General features: G+C 50.8%; 2 protein-coding genes across 3 annotated transcripts; one reads left to right on the top strand and one right to left on the bottom strand.

Moving 5' to 3' along the window:
* ABCF2 (ATP binding cassette subfamily F member 2) lies at positions 1–10,384 on the bottom strand. The gene is made up of 15 exons (XM_041714275.2): positions 10,305–10,384; positions 9,919–10,086; positions 7,441–7,653; positions 6,352–6,534; positions 5,871–6,042; positions 5,625–5,720; positions 4,493–4,595; positions 4,311–4,406; positions 4,091–4,210; positions 3,467–3,556; positions 3,136–3,246; positions 2,820–2,882; positions 2,224–2,352; positions 1,206–1,409; positions 1–613 (listed from the first exon to the last, which is right to left on the bottom strand). The coding sequence occupies exons 2-15, from the start codon at positions 10,070–10,072 to the stop codon at positions 476–478; spliced, it is 1,872 nt and encodes a 623-aa protein (XP_041570209.1). The 5' UTR covers positions 10,073–10,086; positions 10,305–10,384; the 3' UTR covers positions 1–475.
* Positions 10,385–10,468: 84 nt separating this feature from the next.
* Positions 10,469–15,841, top strand: CHPF2 (chondroitin polymerizing factor 2). 2 transcript variants are annotated; one of them, XM_002190552.6, is made up of 4 exons: positions 10,469–11,082; positions 12,862–13,426; positions 13,869–14,051; positions 14,355–15,841. In XM_002190552.6, the coding sequence occupies exons 1-4, from the start codon at positions 10,811–10,813 to the stop codon at positions 15,615–15,617; spliced, it is 2,283 nt and encodes a 760-aa protein (XP_002190588.5). In that variant the 5' UTR covers positions 10,469–10,810; the 3' UTR covers positions 15,618–15,841. The 2 variants fall into 2 exon arrangements, with proteins under 2 accessions (XP_002190588.5, XP_012426773.3); XM_012571319.5 differs by having other exon boundaries at positions 10,470–11,082; positions 12,828–13,426.
* The last annotated feature ends 3,110 nt before the right edge of the window (positions 15,842–18,951 follow it).

Genomic DNA, 18,951 nt, shown 5'->3' with positions numbered 1-18,951 from the left:
TTGTTTTTCTCTCTTTATTGACTGATGGATTCTCAGGCAGATCTGTTAATTACACTGTTAAATAATAGTTAAAAACAAACCAAGGCCAGAGGAGTTTGAAGTGAAGTATCTAAACTGAAGCAGAAATTGGGAAGGAAAAGGCAGGAGAAGCTGGGCTGGGGTCTCCACTTGTGTATCACTGCAGCTTGGACACCCCGATGGCCACTGCCGTGACCCCAAGCCAACAGATTCCAAGGCCTGGCTCAGATGGGACATTGTCTAAATAAGGACACAGTTGCCCATACGTAGCCAGATCAGAAGAGAACAGCTCTGTCCAAACATAGAGGTGCAAGGCAAGTCGAGGGGAAGCAGTATTGCAGCAATCCTAGAACACAGGCAGAGGAGCAGCAGCTCTGCTCCCGCTGGCACCGGCGGGCAGGCGAGTGGCGCGGCCACCACCAGCCCCACGGAGAACACGGCCTGGGGGCTCCTCAGCTCACACATTGTGGGTCCGTTTGGTGAGCTGCGGGTCCTCATCCACCAGCTTCGACTTGAGATGCTCCTTGTAGGCAAGGATGTCCCCTTGCCACTTGGCGATTGTCTGCTTCTCACAGACCCAGATTTCCTGTGCAACCTGAGAGCAAACACACAACGAGGAGGAGAAGGAGGAGAGAGGTTTGCAGTACAAATTTTTACAATCTTACCAAAATTATAAAGTTAACTAAAAATTACTCTCTGAAGACTGGCAAGAAAGGTTTGATAACTTTCACATTTAGACTACCAAAGAAAAGTATCTACAGGGAAACGTCTTCCCTGGTGTTTTCCACATAGTCCTAGGCCCCTCTGTATTTCTGGTTTTGTTCATGGACTAAGATGAAAAGCCTTTCTTGCTAAATTGGTAATTGAAACAAAAGTAGTTCCTGACCTGAACTACTTGGATCTATCACAGTGAAAAATAAAATCATACCTGAACTTGCAGCCAAAGCTATGGTGGATAGATCAGCACTTCACATTTGTGGTGGTTTTTATTTTATTTAAAGTACCTAATGTTTTCCTGGGCTAGCTCAGCAATTGTTTAACATGAACACAGTAAGGGAATCGCAATTTTTTTTTTTTCACTCATCCCATCTTTTTGGGATGAGTAAGAGCCAGTCAGTTGAAAACACCTTGTTTTAATGACTAAAATGTTAGAAAGGTGCTCTGACAAAACTCACAAGTGTCCTTACCTGTTGGATGAGTCTGAAGTCATGGCTGACAAGCATCATTCCTCCCTCGAACTCATTGATAGCATCTGCCAGTGCATCTATGGTTTCTATGTCCAGGTGGTTGGTGGGCTCGTCCAGGAAGAGCATGTGAGGGTTCTGCCAGGCCAGCCAGGCAAAGCACACACGGCACTTCTGCCCATCAGAGAGGTTCCTGATGGGGCTCACCTGCCCAACACACACATGGCTTGCAGCTCTGCAGTTACCTGACAGCCTTCCACCCTGACCCAAACCATTTGGGCCTGCCCTGGGCTCCCCGCAGCTCCATGACACAAGAAGACAAATGCTCAGTTAGCCTTATACCTACATCAACCTTCTCCCACCCAGGGAAGAAGGGAATTCCAGGGGTTTCTGAAGGACTGTACACAGCAAGGCCCAGCTTGTACCAAAGGGGTGTAAGGACAGTTAATTGGTCTGACTGGTATTCACTGACACAACAATCAAACTACTCTCAGCTTCTGCAGTGATAAATGGGCAAAACCAACGCTGAACTGCAGCAATGTGGACAACTGCCACACACAGGATGTGTCACGTACAGGAGCATGTCATGCTTGCACTTAGAGCACCACAGGTGAGCCCACTCTTGTCTGAACCAAGTGGACCCTACAAACAGCTGAGAATCTTCTAGCACTTCTGCCTGGTACTCATCTTGGAAATAAGAGAGAAGCAAAATAGTTCAAATTATAATTAAAACATGCTCAGGTCTAGCACTATACCAGAACTTGCTTTCTTTTCACCTGGAGTCTGAGGGAGTCACCCTTTCCAACCCACACACTGCTGTGATCTAAAGAAAGTTCCCATGAGCATTGTGTTATTTTTTTTTTCTCCAATTTCAAAAGCAGAGATGGAAAAAGCATTTTGATACTGTGGTGTGGCATGCTGTATACTGTTTCACACTGTCAGGTATCAGCAGAGTAACAGAAAACACAGAACCTCTACTCCCCTAAGGAACAAAAGGCAAACCTCAACAGCTCATACTCACCTGCTGCTTCCCTGTCAAACCGTATCTGCCAATGATTTTCCTCATCTCCTCCTTCTCCTTGATCTCTGGGTAGCATTTCAGCATGTACTCCAATGGTGAGAGGTCTAAGTCCAACTGCTCTTGCAAGTGCTGACAGAGAAGAAAAGTCAGCTTCAGGCTGTGCAGGCCAACCACTTCATGGCCCTAAGCACTACCCCCCTTGCACACCTCTGGTACCAGGTGAGCAGCAGAACACATGAGCCAATAATCCCACCTGCAGGACAGCCTCTGTGCTGAACTATTAGGGAATAATTTCCATTTCAGGAACAGGAGTGCTGCTTCAGAACAGAAGGCTTGTTCACCACCAAACACAAGGCAAGCAGGCAACCTGTCATAGCAGGTGGGAGACTGAACAGGAAGGACCACAGCCAGCCTCTTTGCAGGGTAAGAACACGAGCTGGAGCCCATTCCATGGAGCAGTTCCTTCCCCCATCTCCAGACACAGAAAGGCAGCACTGGGAGAGGCCTTAGAAGCAGAACTAGAGGGGCAAGGTTCCTCATTCCTGACAGCCTTTTCCTCAGCATTCCCTGTCACTGGGGGGTGCTGTAGGGAGTACCTGGTGGTATCTACCGATCTTCACATGTGAGTGCTTGCGAATCATCCCATCTGTGGGCAGCAGCTAGAAGGAAACGATAAAATCATTTTACCAGGAAAGCTCTCCTCTTGTAGTTTGCCAGAAATACAGAATCCAGCCACCTCCAGTCTGGCACAGGGGAGACAGTCTGAACAGGTAACATGAGAGAAAAAGCTTTATGTTTTAACAAGATCACAGGACTTGTAAGTCCTGACCAGGGTGTTCTGGCAAACAAGTGCACTTTGTTGAAGACTATCCCAAAAGTAAAGGCCCAGAGCAGACAATGCACAGAGCAAACCTCTCCTGTGAGCAGTTTCAGCAGTGTTGACTTTCCAGCTCCATTGGGTCCAACAAGAGCTACACGAGTATCCAGATCAATCCCAAACTCCAGGTTATTATAGATCCATGGCTGCGAACCACAAGAAACACATTATGCCTTTTCAGTACTCTCCAGAACCTCCCTGCTGCACCTGTAATGCTCTGTCCCCAGCCGGCCCAGCATTAGCACTGCCAAAAACTTTGCTTAATCAATCATACAGGGCAGCCCCCTCAGGAAGCTCAGCCAAGTCTCCCACTCCCAAACAAGGCAGCAATACAAGTGATCTCTGTATGCACACTCCCATACTTACCCCATCCTTGGTGTATCTGAAGCTGACATTCTGCACCATGATGACAGGAGGGGGAATTTTCCCACAGGGTGGAAAGTAGAATGATAAAGTCTGTTAACACAGAATATCCACCTGTGAGACACCCAGATCATGGATAGCCAGTCATTCCAATATAACCATGCCTCACTACCAACATCAGCTGTAGACCACAGCACCAGACTGTGACCTTTTATAAGCCCTTTAGCAACTCACTCAGATTTATTCTGATGAGCTGCTTGCAAGCTCATCTGCTGGCTAACAAATCACAATTTATTTTCCTTTGAAACAAATGTGGGTTTGTACTCTTTACACAAGTAAAAGCTGCACTGAGCATCCTCTCCTATCTCTTATGAGCCCTAGGCATTCCTTTCTGATTTCTGTATCTGCAAAATAGCCTTATTGATAAGACAACTCCACTCCCCTCCCCTAGAAAATTCCTCCTTCTCATTGTTCAGCATTACTCCATCCTGAGTACAGGGATACCTGGCATCAAGGAGGGGTATCTTGTTCTTGCTGCTAGCTGTCAGCCATTCCCTGCTGCCTGCTGGAGACCCTTCTACTCCTGTAAATACAGATCTCTAGATGCAATCCCATGTCTGATCCTACCTTATCATTCACAACTCTCTCTGTCAAGCCAGAAGCCATCATTTTTTGAAGGGTCTTCTCCTTGCTCTGAGCTTGCCTGGCCAGCTTCGCACTACCATGGCCAAATCGTGCAATGTAATTCTGCAAAAAGAGTTAGCCAAAAGCCACAGTGATAAGGCTGATGAGGGGCAGGGATGTCTACTCAAAGGGTAGGAGGGTGCTCATGTAGCTAAGCAGGTACCTTCATATGAGCAATCTGATCTTGCTCCCAGTGGAATCGCTTCATTTGATTTTCTTCTAGTTCTAAGCGAGTCTTTACATACTGATCATAATTTCCCTGTAAAAAGAGCATGGAACATAAGACGTGTCCAGAGAACAGCCCCTGCTTCTGCTCTCTGGTCACATGGGGCTCCATCTACTCACCGTGTAGTACTTAAGTTTGCGGTTGTGCATGTGGATGATGTTGGTGCAGACGCCATTCAGGAAGTCCTGGGAGTGGGATATCAGCACAAGAATCCGCTTGAACCTGTGGCACCACGTAAGTTATTAGAGACTAAATTAGGAAAATAAATCCTGTTTGTTGGCCCTGATGGTGAAAAAGGCTTTATAGGCATGCTCTGGGAAATCGGCAGTAAAGCAGCTACAACCAACTGCAGTGAATAAATCCTGCCAACAGTTTTTACTGTAGCAAAACACCCTGCACCATTAAATAGTCTTTGCATTTTATCACGAGAAGCCCAGAGCTGGCTGCCTTTGAGGCAAGTGACTCGTGTCAGATGCAGCTGACTCCACTGGCATCACATTTCTAAGAAGCTTCAACCTTTGCTGCTTACTTTCCCCTCAGTACAGACTCCCATCCATATGCACACTGCATCTGGCTCTGCTCCAAATCCATACAAGGAGGGCTTAAAGCTTCCCCAAAAGAGGTTCAAAGTTCTTTTCTAAAGCACCTCACTTCTAAAGCAAGGATGCAAAAGTTCAACTGACAGAGTTGATGGGAAAACCTCTGCAAAGACAAAGCCCTACTCACAATACAGTTCTTTTAATGCACACCCCAAAACCTGAGCTTCCTAATTGTTTCTAAGCTTTTTGCCTTACACCTTAACGTTTTACCTTTGTTACGAAAACCAGGTACCTCACACACTAGCACAAGATGAAACCAATACACTCAGATACTACAGTTCTGTGGAAACGGAGAAATGGTGGGGAGGCAGCTCATACTATGAGTACAGTACATAATGCTGGTACACAGGCTGCCAAGGCCTGCTCCTACCTTTCAAGGAAGCACCTTTAACCTGGGAGTACAAACCAGCATTTCTCATTTCTTCAGTGCCGGGAGACAGGAAGCTGAATTGAATTCTTTACCCTTGCATCAAAGAATCTCACAGAGCAGCCAGCAGAAAGTGTCACTGGCACTGCAACGGAATTTTGCATCCACAAGAACTATACAGTTACTCCTGCAGAACTTGCTTACGTGCTGACAAGATGTTCATGCTCACATGCTGACAAGCAGAAAAGCACAACCCATAGAAGCAGCAAATCCCTCCATGCTTACGTTTTCAGCTCTTCCTCCAACCACACACAGGCATCCAGGTCAAGGTGGTTTGTGGGCTCATCGAGCAGCAGCATGAAAGGCCGAATGAAGAGCGCTCTGCAAGGACAGGGGAGATGACAGCACAGGGTAAGTGTAGGTAACCCAAAGCCTCTCAACCCTGTCCTGAGTTCTCAGAACTGTCTGTGACTCTGCAGTCACGAGTAGGCACGCATTCTCACGGGAGGCAGGCAGCAGTATTCCACTCACCTGGCAAGGGCCACCCTCATTCGCCAGCCACCACTGAAGTCCTTCAGCTTCTTCCTCTGCATGGCCGGTGTGAACCCCAAGCCGTGAAGGATACGTGAGGCTCGTGCTTCTGCCTTATCAGCATCCAGCTCCTCCAGGCGTTCATATAACTCCAGGAGTTTCTCACATTCCGCTGAAAGAGAGCCTGCCGGTCAGCACCTCTGCCCACAAAGGGCTCTCAGCTGCACTGCTGCACAGCTGGGAAACCCCGCAGTCCCTCTGCTTTATTCCTGTTTGGCTCCCTCCATATCCAAGCCTGAGACACTTCTAAAGATGCTGCATGGAATAATTCATCCAAAGAAGTGTCATCTGTGCCCGTTAGTACAGGGCAGCTGGGGAAAATGGGTACCACAACATGTGAAAACTTCCCCAAGGAACCCAAATTTTCCTTGGTAGGGAAGGATATGGAGGAAATTTCCCTTGGGACTCCAAGAAGCTTTACCATCTTCATGAGCTAAACGTTCCGCTTCTCGCTCCAACATGGCCCTCTCTGTATCCACTTCCATCACACACTGCAGAGGGGTCTTGTCACTGGGAGGCATCTCTCGGGTCAGGTGATAGATGTCAATGTGCTCTGGGATAGGCACTTCTCGCTTCCCAATAGCTGACAAAAGCATGGATTTCCCTGTGTGCAGATAATCACAATTAATCACTGGATTCAGTGAGATACAACATCACAGTGAAACAGACGAGATACACTCAGATCCCACTGTGATTTCTCTCCAACCTCAGAAAATCCTGAAGAATTCTTTTCCCAAGAGGCCAGAAGAACTAGAGGCACAGCAGAGCCCACTGCCTCGGTAGGACAGGCCGCCCTCCTAGCTAAGGCTCACCACCCCAGGGACAGGACTGAGACATGAAGAAGCTTTTTGGAAACCCCTGCACTTCAGCCCTTGCCCAGATTTGGGAAACTTTATCTCTGTTGTTGTTTCTGCTGTCTAACCAGGTCTGACAGCTGGTATCAGGATCCCAGATTCCAAAGACTTCTAACATAGAGGAAAGTAATGCACTCGTCCCTAAACAACCTGGGTTTTCCTGAAACTTAAACGAGATGGTCAGTCTTACTATCACCTCTGTAATCACACCCATATGCTGCATCTCTCAACGTAGCATCACTTTCTCCAGGGACTGTACAGTTGTTTTCCTAATTGGGCCAAACCACACATTTTCTACTTCTCCATATAGTACAAGTTCTTTGACCAACACCCATCAGCATTGGGTTTACTGGCTCTAATCAGGCAAACAGGAATCAGGCAGATTAACAGATCCCAGACAACTCACCCAACTCTCCACAGAAACAAGATCAAAAGCACAGTCCAAATCTAGAATGCAATCTCAGACTTCTACCAGCAATCTTAGCAATTCCCCTTCTGGCTGGAGATATGGGAGAACAGAAACTGCTGGGTCCCAGCCATGTCTGTCTAACAGCCCTCCTTCTGGTTTCCAGCACTTCCCACCTGCACCTGCCCAGCTTCTCAGCAGAGACACCTTTACCGAGTTCCAGAGAGCCATGTCCTTCTCCTCGGCTTACCAATCCCATTGAGTCCAATCAGGCCATAGCGTCTCCCAGAGTTCAGCTCCAGTTTGGTGTCACTCAGCAGCTCCTGGCCATGAAAGGTCAGTGAGAGGTTGATGATATGCACATCAGTGCTGTTGGGGTGGGAGGCCAGCACTCCTGTCACGGCTCGGGCAGCAGCTTTCTTTAACTCAAAATCCTCCAGCTCCTTTGTAAGAGCATCCACCTCTATATGTAGAGAAGACCAGAAGTGTTACTGATTTACAAACACAAGTGAAGCCATAAGCCTCTGCACCAAAAGGCCCAGGACCACAAAAACAGCTCCCATTTCTACGGAAGAGTTGAGGAGACAAGGATGCAATGACACTCAGCTTTGCAGCTTAGCAGGAGGATATATATGGTCTAGTAGGATCTTCCACCAGCTAAAAATCTAAATGTCAACTAAGCAAAATAGGACCATCAGAATTAAGTGAGCAGCCACACCAGTGAGCCATTTTCTGAATGTGATGGGACTAACTCCCCTTGCAAGAAAGACTAGACTAGGAATAGAGTGTACAAAGTATTGCCTCCAAGTGTAAGAAAAAGCTTGGCCAGAAAATTAATTTACTAGAAAATAAACAAAGGGAAAACTGAGAATAGAGAAGCGGCAGCAGCATTGAAATGGACCCTACTAATCTTCCGAGAAGCTACAATACCCATCTGCATGTTCCTTCTTCCTTTCCTCCTACAGTACAAGAAACTCACGGAATCACAGAATCCTAAAATGGTTTGGGTTACATCTTCCAGAGCATTTAATTCCAAATATGCTGCCATGGGTAGGGACACGTTTCACTAGAGCAGGTTGCTCCAAGCCCCGTCCAACCTGGCCTTGGACACTTCTACAAATGGGGCAGCCACAGCTTCTCTGGGCTGCCTGTGCCAGACACTCACTGCCATCCTTCCTGTCATGCTGACCTTCTGTCACAGGCCAGCTTCACTCCTCAGGGAGAGATGTTATCCTTTGAAGCAGTCAATAGCACTGGGGATCCTGGCAGGCAGACCTGATTTTTGACTGTGCCAGTGCAGAATGACACCCTGGTTCTCAGCATCCAGGACTCCTGGCAAAATAACTCACTCTGCAAAATCACTATTTACACCATGGCAAATGTGCCTTAGCCGAGGAGCAAAAACTGTCGCTGACATTGATATAGGACCCCTTAGGGCAATGCCACAGAGCAGTGACAACAACGAATGAAACAGGTGAGCGAAAATGGGTAAGGAAGTGTTACCCCGACGCATAAATAGCTCAGTAAGAAATATGCTGGTATCGACCTAGAATCACATGATCTGCTGAGCCGGAACGGACCCACGAGGATGCGGGAGCCCAGGTCCCGGCCCTGCAGACACCCCGGCCATGCCCTCCCGTGCCCGGGAGCGCTGCCCGAAGGCTCCCGAGCGGCGGCAGGGCCGGGGCCGCTCCCGGAGGAGCGCGCCCGGTGCCCGCCCCGCCCGGTGCCCGCCCCGCCCGCCGCCCGCGCCGCACCAATAGCGCGGCGGCATGCAAATGAGCCCGGCGGAGGCCGCCGATTGGCCGCCTCGGACCGGGCCGTCCCCGCGCGCGCCGGGCCCCCCGGAGCCCCCCGGAGCCGCGACGGGCCCCCTGGAGCCCGGAGCCGCGCCGGGGCCCCCGGAGCCCCCCGGAGCCCGGAGCCGCGCCGGGGCCCCCCGGAGCCCCCCGGAGCCCGGAGCCGCGCCGGGGCCCCCCGGCCGCCCTCCTCCTCCGGGAGCGGCCCTGCCGGTCCCCGGGCTCCGTGCCACGCACCGACTGCCTCTTGGCACAGTGCACCGCGGGCTGAGCCTGAAAGAACCTCGCGGGCTGCCCGGTGAGCTAAAGGAAGGCCCAAAAATAAAGTCTCTTTAAGGGTTAACAGCCCTATTCCCTTTAGGACCAACAGCTCCCTGCGGCAAAGCCTCTCTTTAACAGGCACAAAACCTCTTTTAGAGGCAGGCTCTTAGTTTCTGCAAACCAGGTACATCTCAAGAGAAACAGGTGAGCAGAGAATCACCGCAAACAGCAGTAAGAGAATTAATTCCGACGCTACAGTGGTTTCTGCAGCAGGAAAGAAAACTCCAAACGAAAGGAAAACCCAAGAAACCCCAAACACGTCCGGGCATCAAGCAGCATAAGGTAGGGACAATGTTTGAGACGGGGGAGAACACCATCAGCCCGTCCACCTTCACACTGCCATGCCTCAAGCGGGGGCCAGCGGGCATCCTTCACGCACACGGCCCGTGCGGAGCCCCACGGGTGTCCTGCTGCCCCAGCGCGGAGCCGTCCCGGCGGCAGCCACCGCAGCCGCCCAGCTCCGCGCAGCCCGTGCCCGAGTGCTTCATCAGAACATCAACGTCGCGGTCCGGCAACCCGGGACACAGCCGAGCGCACACGGGCCGCCGGGAACGGCGCCGCCAGGGCTGAGACACGCGGGGCAGACACGGGACCGGACAGCTTCTCACCTGGCAGCACCGTCCCGTTGGCCTCCGGGGACCGGACTTCCTGCGGCTCCGTCCCGGCATCACCGTTCTCGTCCGGGACCCGGCGCGGCCGCTGCCGGGCCTTGGCCGCCTCCTTCTTCTTGGCCGCCTTCTTCTTGGCCAGGTCGGAGGGCATGGCGCGGGTGGGAGCTACGCCAGAGGGGGCGACAGGCGCCGTTAGGCCGCGCCGATCCGGCCCGGCCCGGGTCGCCCCGCCTCTGCTCCCCGGCCCGGAGCACACGGCGCCGCCGGCTCCCGCCGAGCGTTCCCGCCCGCCTGCCGGGCTGTCCGCACCGCACCGCCCCGCCCACCCCGGCCCGGCCCGGCCCCGCCGCTCCCCGCTCTCGGCTCCCCGGGCCCGCCCGCACCGGCCGCTCGCGCTTTCCTTCTGTCGCAACAGCCCCGCCGCGACCGCGTGCGAGCGCCCCGCCCCCTCGGCTCACCGACCAATCGCAGCGCGGAGCGTCACCGGCGCCGGGCGGCGCGCGGCTCTCGGCAGCGCGGTCCGCACGGCCGCCGCGCCTCCCGGCATGCCGCGCGCCGGCCCGGCCCCCGCCCGCAGGTTATCATAGAGGCGGCGGCGGCGGCGCGGGCCAGAGCGGCCGGCAGGCAGCGGCGGGCGCGGCGGAAGCGGAAGCGCGCGGGGCGATGTGGCGGGTGAGGTGGCGGCGGCGGAGCAGCGCGGCCGGGCTGCAGCCGCCGTCACTGCCCGCGCCCCCGTCCCGGAGCTGCGGCCCGCGCTCCGTCCTGTCACCGGCCTGCGGGTAACAGCGCCTTGGCGCCGCCGTCCCGCGGCACCGCTGCCGCCCGCGCGCTGCGCGCCCGCCATGTCCTGAGGCTGCCCCGGGAGCTCGGCCCGGCCGTAGCTGCCGCCATGCGCCTGGGCGCAGTCCTGAGCGCGCTGCGGCCCGCGCTGCCTCTGCTGCTCGGGCTGTCCCTGGGCTGCAGCCTGAGCCTCCTGCGTGCCTCCTGGAGCCACGGCGCGGCCGAGGAGCGCTGCCTGGCACCGGGCCCGCCCGCGCCGCCCGCCCGCGGGGCTCCGCCCGAGGCGGCGGAGGGGAGGCCGGGCCCGGGCCACGAGGACTTCAGGCCTCGGATTGTGCCGTATTACAGAGACCCCAACAAGCCTTACAAAAAAGTGCTCAGGTAAGGCGTTTTTTTCCTGACCTGGATTTTCTTCAGGCAAAATATTCTTACGGGGAATTTCAAATCTTCGCGTAAGTGAACAGTTTCCAGGTGAAACTGGCTGTTTGAAATAACCTGTGTAGTAAGAGTGTGGTGCACCAAGGCAGCAGCCCAGATTGTTGCCTTAAGAAGTGCAAGAGACGTGTTTAGGAAATCACCCTGAAGGGAAAAAAGGCAGCAAAGTTGCCCAAGAAGAGTGAGGCTATTTCTTCTCAGTACAGGGAGGGTGATTCTGCCCTGCTCAGGCGAGACCCCACCTGTAATGCAGCATCCAGCCCTGGGGTCCCCCACACAAAAAGGACATCAGCTTGTTGGAGTGAATCCAAAGCAAGCCACCAAGATGATTAGAGGGGTGGAGGAAAGGTTGAGAGAACTTGAATTGTTCAGTCTGGAGAAAAGAAGCTTCACAGTGCTCTAGCTGCAGCCTTACAGCACCACAAAGGGAGCAGCCAAGGATGGAGAGGCTGTTTAACAAGGACGTGGAGTGACGGGACAAGAGGGGATGACTTCAAACTGAAGGGCACTAGGTTTAGATTAGGTATTGGGAAGAAAGTCTTTCCTGTGAGGATGGCAAAGCACTGGCACAAGTTACCCAGAGAAGCTGTGGCTGTCCCATCCCTGGGAGTGTCGTAGGCTGGGTTGGACAGGGCTTGGAGCACCCTGGTCTAGTGGAAGATGTCTCTGCCTGTGGCAGGATTTTGGAACTAGATAATGCTAAAGGTCTCTTCTGCCCCAAACCATTCAGAGATTTGGGGGTTGTTTTGTTACTTATGTTTAATAGAACATGTTAAATTATTCTTGAAAACTTATTTTAGCCGGTCTACTTGTTAGGAAAATTCTGGCCAAGTAATCGTAGTGTATGTGTTAAGGAAATTTTCCTGCCTGACCATCCAGGAGCCACTCTGGGTATCTCACTGTCCCTGCCCTGGGCTGTCCCTGCTGGGACCAAGGCTCCTTTGCAGCTCTGGTGACCCAAGAGGTGCCTTGTTCAGCTCCTCCCACACACCACACTCATACTGCCAGACAAGTTTCCTTGGCCCCAGGTTTCCTGTAGAAGAGTCTCTTTGGTTTCTCTTAGTATTTCACTTAGGGTGTAGCAACATCATAACAGTTCAGGGTGGTGCCTCTGCAGAGGGACGCTGAACAAAGGGAGCCCTGGACTTTTGCACCCTCACAGTCTGTTCGCTTCTTCTGTTTCCTCATGTGCCCCTTGGTGCAGTGGTGGGTTTTGGTCTGGAGTCTCCTCATTGTTCACTGGGTCCTGCAGTGCTTTGTGCTGTTTGTGAGGCCAAAGACCACCACCCATTGCTGGTTCATGGCCTGGTGATCTCCCAGCACCCAGGGCCCCATGTGCAGCTGGGATACCCCAGCAAACCTCAGCCACCAGCACTAGAGACTCCTTAATAATCATTCCAGTGTTTTTGTTTAGCACACCTGCTAAGCTGCAGCATGTACTAAGGTCCAAGTGGTTAGCTCTGTGGTATTTTTATTTTAACTACACTGGCACAGTTTTCTAGCTCAGATAGAAAATGTGAGATTGTAGCTACCTTGAAAGAAGCAAGTGTTTTTACAAAATGGGATTTTCACTAGTGAGTCTTCTCTTCAACCTCTATGACTAGGCTTGAATTTTTCAGCCTGGGTAGATTCCAGCATTTAATGACTTGTCCCAAGTTACAATCATTCTTTGATCTTTTTTTTTCCTCCAGCTGTTTGTCATGTAGGTATGTACTTCCTTTACAGAACTCGCTACATTCAGACAGAATTGGGATTCCATGAGAGACTGTTTGTGGCTGTGCTGACCTCCAAGGCCACGCTGAACACGTTGGCAGTGGCAGTGAACAAGACCGTGGCCCACCACTTCCCACGCCTGCTCTACTTCACCGGGCTGCGCAGTGCCAAGGTGCCCCATGGCATGGTGCTGGTGGCCCACGGCGACGAGAGGCCCATTTGGCTCATGTATGAGACCATGAACTATATCCATCAGCATTTTGGTTCTGACTATGACTGGTTCTACATCATGCAGGATGACACCTATGCCCAAGCTGAGCAGGTCAAGGCTCTGGTGACACACCTGAGTATTAACCAAGATGTGTACCTGGGGCGAGCGGAGGAGTTCATCGGGGGAGATGAGCAGGCCCGCTACTGTCACGGGGGCTTTGGCTACCTGCTGTCCCGTAGCCTCTTGCTCAAGCTCCACCCACACCTGGACAGCTGTCGCAATGAGATCCTCAGCGTGCGCCCAGATGAGTGGCTAGGTCGTTGCATCATTGATTTCCTTGGCATCACTTGTGTTTCCCAGCTCCAGGTACTGCCTCCCTGCTCAGGTTTTGTATTAGCTGAGCCTGACAAAGCCCAGAATCTGATTAATTCTCTACTGCATAGCCAAGTAGCTTTTCGTGAGTTGCTGCTGTGAGTTGCAGAGGAAGGAAGGGCTCTGTGCTATGGCAGCATTGGCAGGGGGGCCCAGAATCACAGCTGGAATGTTGAGGGAGAGAGAACACACGGGGTTTAATTTTCAGCCTTTCTAGCAGGGCTGATTCACAGGTTTTTGAGGGCACAATAAAGGGTATGTTGGTACTGAGGAGCAAGTGGGAATGCAGTGCAGGTGGGAGGTACAACTCGCCGCTTTTTTTTTATGGGAACCACAGTCAGTGTGGAAAGAGGGGCAGGTGTGTGTATGGGGTGAGGAAAAGCTCCTCTGTGAACTCAAGTTCCATGCCAGTCTTTCTGGCTTTTGTCTGCTTCAGGGCCAGCATTATCACACTTATGAATTAGCCAAGAATACTGAACTGGAGAAGGAAGAAGAAGAGGACTTCCAAGCAGCTCTTGCGGTGCACCCTGTTTCTGACATGACCCTGATGTACCGGCTGCACAAGCAGTTCAGCAGGATCCAGCTGGACAGAGTCTATCAGGAGATCCAGGACCTCCAGGTATGTGGTGAGGGCTACCTGCCAAAATTCCTTGATCAAATGGAGGATTTCCTTCATTTTCAGGAAGGAGAAAAGATCATTGTTGGAGGAAGATCATTGCTTCTGTTTGTGGGCAACTGTCAGTCAGACACAGGCTATAGTCCCTTGTCTCAGAAATAGACCTCCTGATACCAGGTTGCCCAAAACTCCTGGTGTGACTCTGCCCATGTACAGTTGTAGGGGTTGAGGTGGGCCTGGGGAGGAGCTGACTTGGATCTCTTTGAGAACATAGTGGCGATCAGTTTGTGCTCTCTCTTTGCACAGATGCAGATCAGGAACCTGACAGCACTGACCCCTGCAGGTGAGGCAGGTGTGACCTGGCCTGTGGGCATTAATGCCCCTTTCCTTCCAAAGTCCCGTTTTGAGGTGATCAGCTGGGACTACTTCACGGAACAGCACCTCTTCTCCTGTCCCGATGGCTCCCCAAAATGCGAGCTCTCCGGAGCCAGTAAGGCAGATGTCAGCGAAATCATTGAGTCTGCAGTGGAGCAGCTGAACCGTCTCTATCAGCCCCTGCTTCGCTTCAGCAAGCGGCAGCTGCTGAACGGCTACCGGCGCTTCGACCCCACGCGGGGCATGGAATACACCCTGGACCTGCTCCTGGAGGCTGCCACCCAGAAGGGTCACAGTCATGTTCTGGCCAAGCGAGTGAGCTTGGTCCGACCCTTAAGTAAGGTGGAAATTATTCCCATGCCATATGTGACAGAAGCCACACGGGTGCAATTGGTGCTTCCCTTGACAGTGCAGGACCTGGACTTTGTAGCAAACTTCCTGGATATGTTTGCTATGAACACACTGGACACACATGATAATGCCTTGCTGACTTTGCTTTTTATCTACCATCCCTATGATGCCCAGAGAGTCGGTCAGGTGGATGTTTTTGCTGGAGTCAAAGCCATGGTAGGAGAGTTAGAGAAACGCTATGCGGAAGTTAAAATCCCGTGGATTAGTGTTAAAACGGAGGTGCCATCGCAAGTGAAGCTCATGGATATAGTCTCAAAGAAGCACCCTGTGGACACACTGTTTTTCTTGGCCAGCGTCTGGACAGAAATCAACATGGAGTTTCTGAACCGTTGCCGCATGAATACCATCAGCAATTGGCAAGTCTTTTTCCCTGTGCATTTCCAGGAGTTCAACCCTGCGCTGGTGTACCGTGGTGAGCAGACAGCATCCTCCAGCACTGACTTCCTGAGAGATGGGCATTTTGACAGACATTCCTTTGCTGAGGCCTGCTTTTATAATTCTGACTACATGACAGCGCGTACCAAGCTCGCAGCTGATATCCTGGACCGAGATGAGGTGCTGGAGAACATGGAGGTGTTTGATGTCTTCCTCCACTACTCTGGCCTGCACGTGTTCAGGGCTGTGGAGCCGGGGCTAGTGCAGAAATACACACTGAGAAGCTGCAACCCCCGGCTCAGTGAGGAGCTGTACCACCGCTGTGTGCTCAGTAACTTGGAAGGACTTGCATCCCGCTCACATTTAGCCATGGCGCTCTTTGAGCAGGAACAGGCCAACAGCACTTGAGAGATGAAAAACATCAAGAGCTTCTCAGCACCTTAACACTCGGCACTTTCCATCCCCTTCCCAGCCTTGCCATGGGTGAAGGGTATGTGAGGTCAAGGGGGGAGGAAGGCTCTCTAAGACCCTGAGGCACATGGGCTATGGAATGAGGCTGTTTCAGTAGAGGGGGTTTGGTTTGGTTTTGGGTTTTTTTTAAATAAATTAAATTTTCTTTCCAGGCAGAATAATGTCGTCACTTGTAAACTGTGCAGCCTCTGGGATGAGAGAGCTAAATAAGCTGTAGAGTGAACCTTACTTAAAGCTGTGTAATTCTGCTGAGCAGTGCAGGGAGAGAATGAGTAGGAGCTGTGTACTTGGACAAAGTTACCTTGACTGTGCTACTCTCAGGGCTGTTGCTGCACCCTGCTGTGTGTTTATGCATTTCGCTTTTTCAAGAGGCATAAACACAGCTTGTCTGGGTTAACTGGACAAAGCTATTCAACCACTTTCACTTTGATGGTTTTGGCTCTTCCAGAGCTGCATAGTGGTTCCAGTTTAAATATCTTGGGGGTGGAGACTCGCAGCAGTAGAGTGGATAGTAACATTTACAGTTCAAAACTTCTTTTGGTGTACCGTGGTGAGCAGACAGCTGTTTGAATGAAATTTTTTGCATTTTAATTTGTGCCCATTGCTTCTCTTAGCATCACTGAACACCACTGAGCAGCAGCTGTTTGTGTCTTCCTTACACTTTCCTATTACTGACACACACACGGATGAGACTGCCCTGAGCCTGTTCTCCAGACACAACAGTCCCAGTTCCCATTAGTTAATGTTTCCACATCCATTTACTGGACTAACTCTAGTATGTCCATGTCTGTCTCATATTGGGAAGCCCAAACTGGAGACAGCACTCCTGGCATGTCTTTTGAATCCTTTTACTTTTTCAGCTTTCCAGCATCATTTCTCCAGCCAGCATCCCAGAAATCAAAGCCCAGATGTGAGCTTGTGAATTTATGTGATAAGCCAGCAAGTGTGACTGACCTGTTCATCACTGCAGGGTCGCTGCTGCAGGACAGTGACCCTCCACTCCTGCTACACTCATCTCATGAGGTGAGCGAGGTGAAGGTCTGGTGTGGGCAACAAAAGAGATGCTGAAAAATTAGAAAAGCTTAAGGATTCAAAGTCAGCAACATTGGTTCAAATAGGATAGAAATTGCAGATTTTGTTATTTAATAAGTAAGGCATGTCTCAGTTATATTTACATGGGAAGATCACAGATTTCTGCAGTGCCTTATGGAGATGTGTGTTTGTTGCTAGGCGAATGAAGCAGAGCAATGCAGAGTCCCCAGGGAGGTACGAAGGAGAGCCCTTTTTTGCAAAAAACAGGCATTTTTAAGTAGTTAGGCTGTTAGCAGTTACATTCCATTTTAGCATAACAAATGTAATTCAGTTAACTAGCATTCACTGCAATGTGAGAACGTAATGGTTATATAACTTGTTTTTCTACCTCCAGTTCAAATGAGTCACTTTCCCATAGTCCTCTTCTACTTAGCCAAAGTAGCAGGCCTGAGCCATGATTTTACAAGGTTAACAAGGCCCTTATTTTGTAAAGCTTTTCCTACATGCAACATCTAAGCACCTGTTCACAGAATGAGGACAAGGGCAATTACCTGGGAAACCTTTTATTATTATGAGGGTTGTTCTGCATGAGGCGGTCCTGATCCATTGCGATCCAAGTAGGAAAGAGACTAGGGCTGTGTAGGGTGCTATTTTGTGTTAGAGCAAACACAAAAGAATAGTGTACATCATCTCATATCCTTTGATATGAGATGTGGGGAACCCCAAGTGGGCCTCTGATCCACACCCAGCACACCCTGCAGGCCTCACCTGCAGTGCTGGTTCTCCCTTTTTTGTGATTAGAGCCATTATAAGAGTGCAAGAAAACAATCCTGTTCCTCATTCCTGCTGTCACACAGAAAGGATGTTTGCATGATAATTTCTTGCCTCACTGTTAGACAAAAGCCAGGCTATGTGAGTGGCAGAATGGCTGGGCATGACCAAGAGCTGCCCATGGGCATTTCTGTGTGATGAGCTGGCTGAGACTGTCTGGTGGGCAAGGGGTTTGTGACCCAAAGGCAGTTGTGACTTTGCCCTGTGAGCAGCACAGGCCTGTGTGTGCTAAGGGTAATGTCTCCTTGGGATGCAGCGACTGCCAGCTGGGATCATGTGCCACGGCAGAGATGGACAGAGTGAAAACTCCAGAGATGCTTACCTTGGGGATGCTATGCTCGTCTTGAATGCAAAAGAGACTCTGGTGCCTGAAAAATAACTTCCTGGTGTCAACAAGGATACAGAGCTTGTAATTGCAGGTTCCAGAACAGTGTAATATCCAAGGAGAATTCCTTGGATCATTGTTCTACATAACACATCTGGAAGCACTGGCAGTGGATGCTGGTGCCGTAAGAAACTAAGCAAGCAGCAGATTTTCTGCGCAAGGACACAGGGGTGTCATGCCACCAAGCTGAGCATTAACCTGGGAGAGATGCAGCAATTGGTTGTCAGGAATTGCTGACTGAGAGCTGTAGGGGATGTGACAGGTGGGGATGTCTGAGATGTAAAACAAGCTACTAAAGGAAAGGGTTTGAAATGACATAGGGCAAGCAAGAATCATTAGTGAGTCCTCATTAGAGAAGAAAGGAAACAGGGTAGTGAGATTTGATGGATGTAACCCAACAACCAGGAATGTTGTTGCCAACTTCTTGTTGGCAAGTCCCTGCCTGTGTTCAGGGTATGCCAGATGATGATGCAACACTACACAGAACTTAAAATTCTTAAGAGCAATCTTGTATCTTGGGAGAAAGCTGAGGGAAGCTGGAAGATGATTATTCTATTTTTTACAATCCAGCTCTGTGGGAAAGGAAAGGCAGGAAATACTGCCAGCAAACTCCCCAATCCATAAGCTGGGGATCCTGGTTTTTATTGGAGGGAGAGTTCTCCAGCCAGTGTTGTTTGACACTTAATTGGTTATTTGGAAGCAAATATAAGATCTCTACAAATAAAATCAGCAGATATGTAAAAATATGCCAAAAAGTCATGAAGAGAGGATAATAGTGAGGAAGAGTAAGGCCCTTCAAACAGACTTTTGTCTTAGAACAGTCAAATGCAAACTTAAGTGCTTGGGGAAGATGGTGTATCACTCCTCCAGAGAAGACTGCATGTTAAAAAAAGGTAAGTCTTTAAAGAAATTGGCTGTATTAAAGTGCAAGCAGCTTCATTTTTCCTGGACCCACTCTTTCAGACACTAATATCCAGGCTCTGTCCCAGCCCTGTAAAGTATAGATTTAAGACATGATATAAC

Source organism: Taeniopygia guttata, chromosome 2, assembly GCF_048771995.1.
Source record: "Taeniopygia guttata chromosome 2, bTaeGut7.mat, whole genome shotgun sequence".
Taxonomy (NCBI): Eukaryota; Metazoa; Chordata; class Aves; order Passeriformes; family Estrildidae; genus Taeniopygia; species Taeniopygia guttata.
Note: the sequence above shows the minus strand (reverse complement) of the source record. Positions and strands in the feature narration are given on the sequence as shown.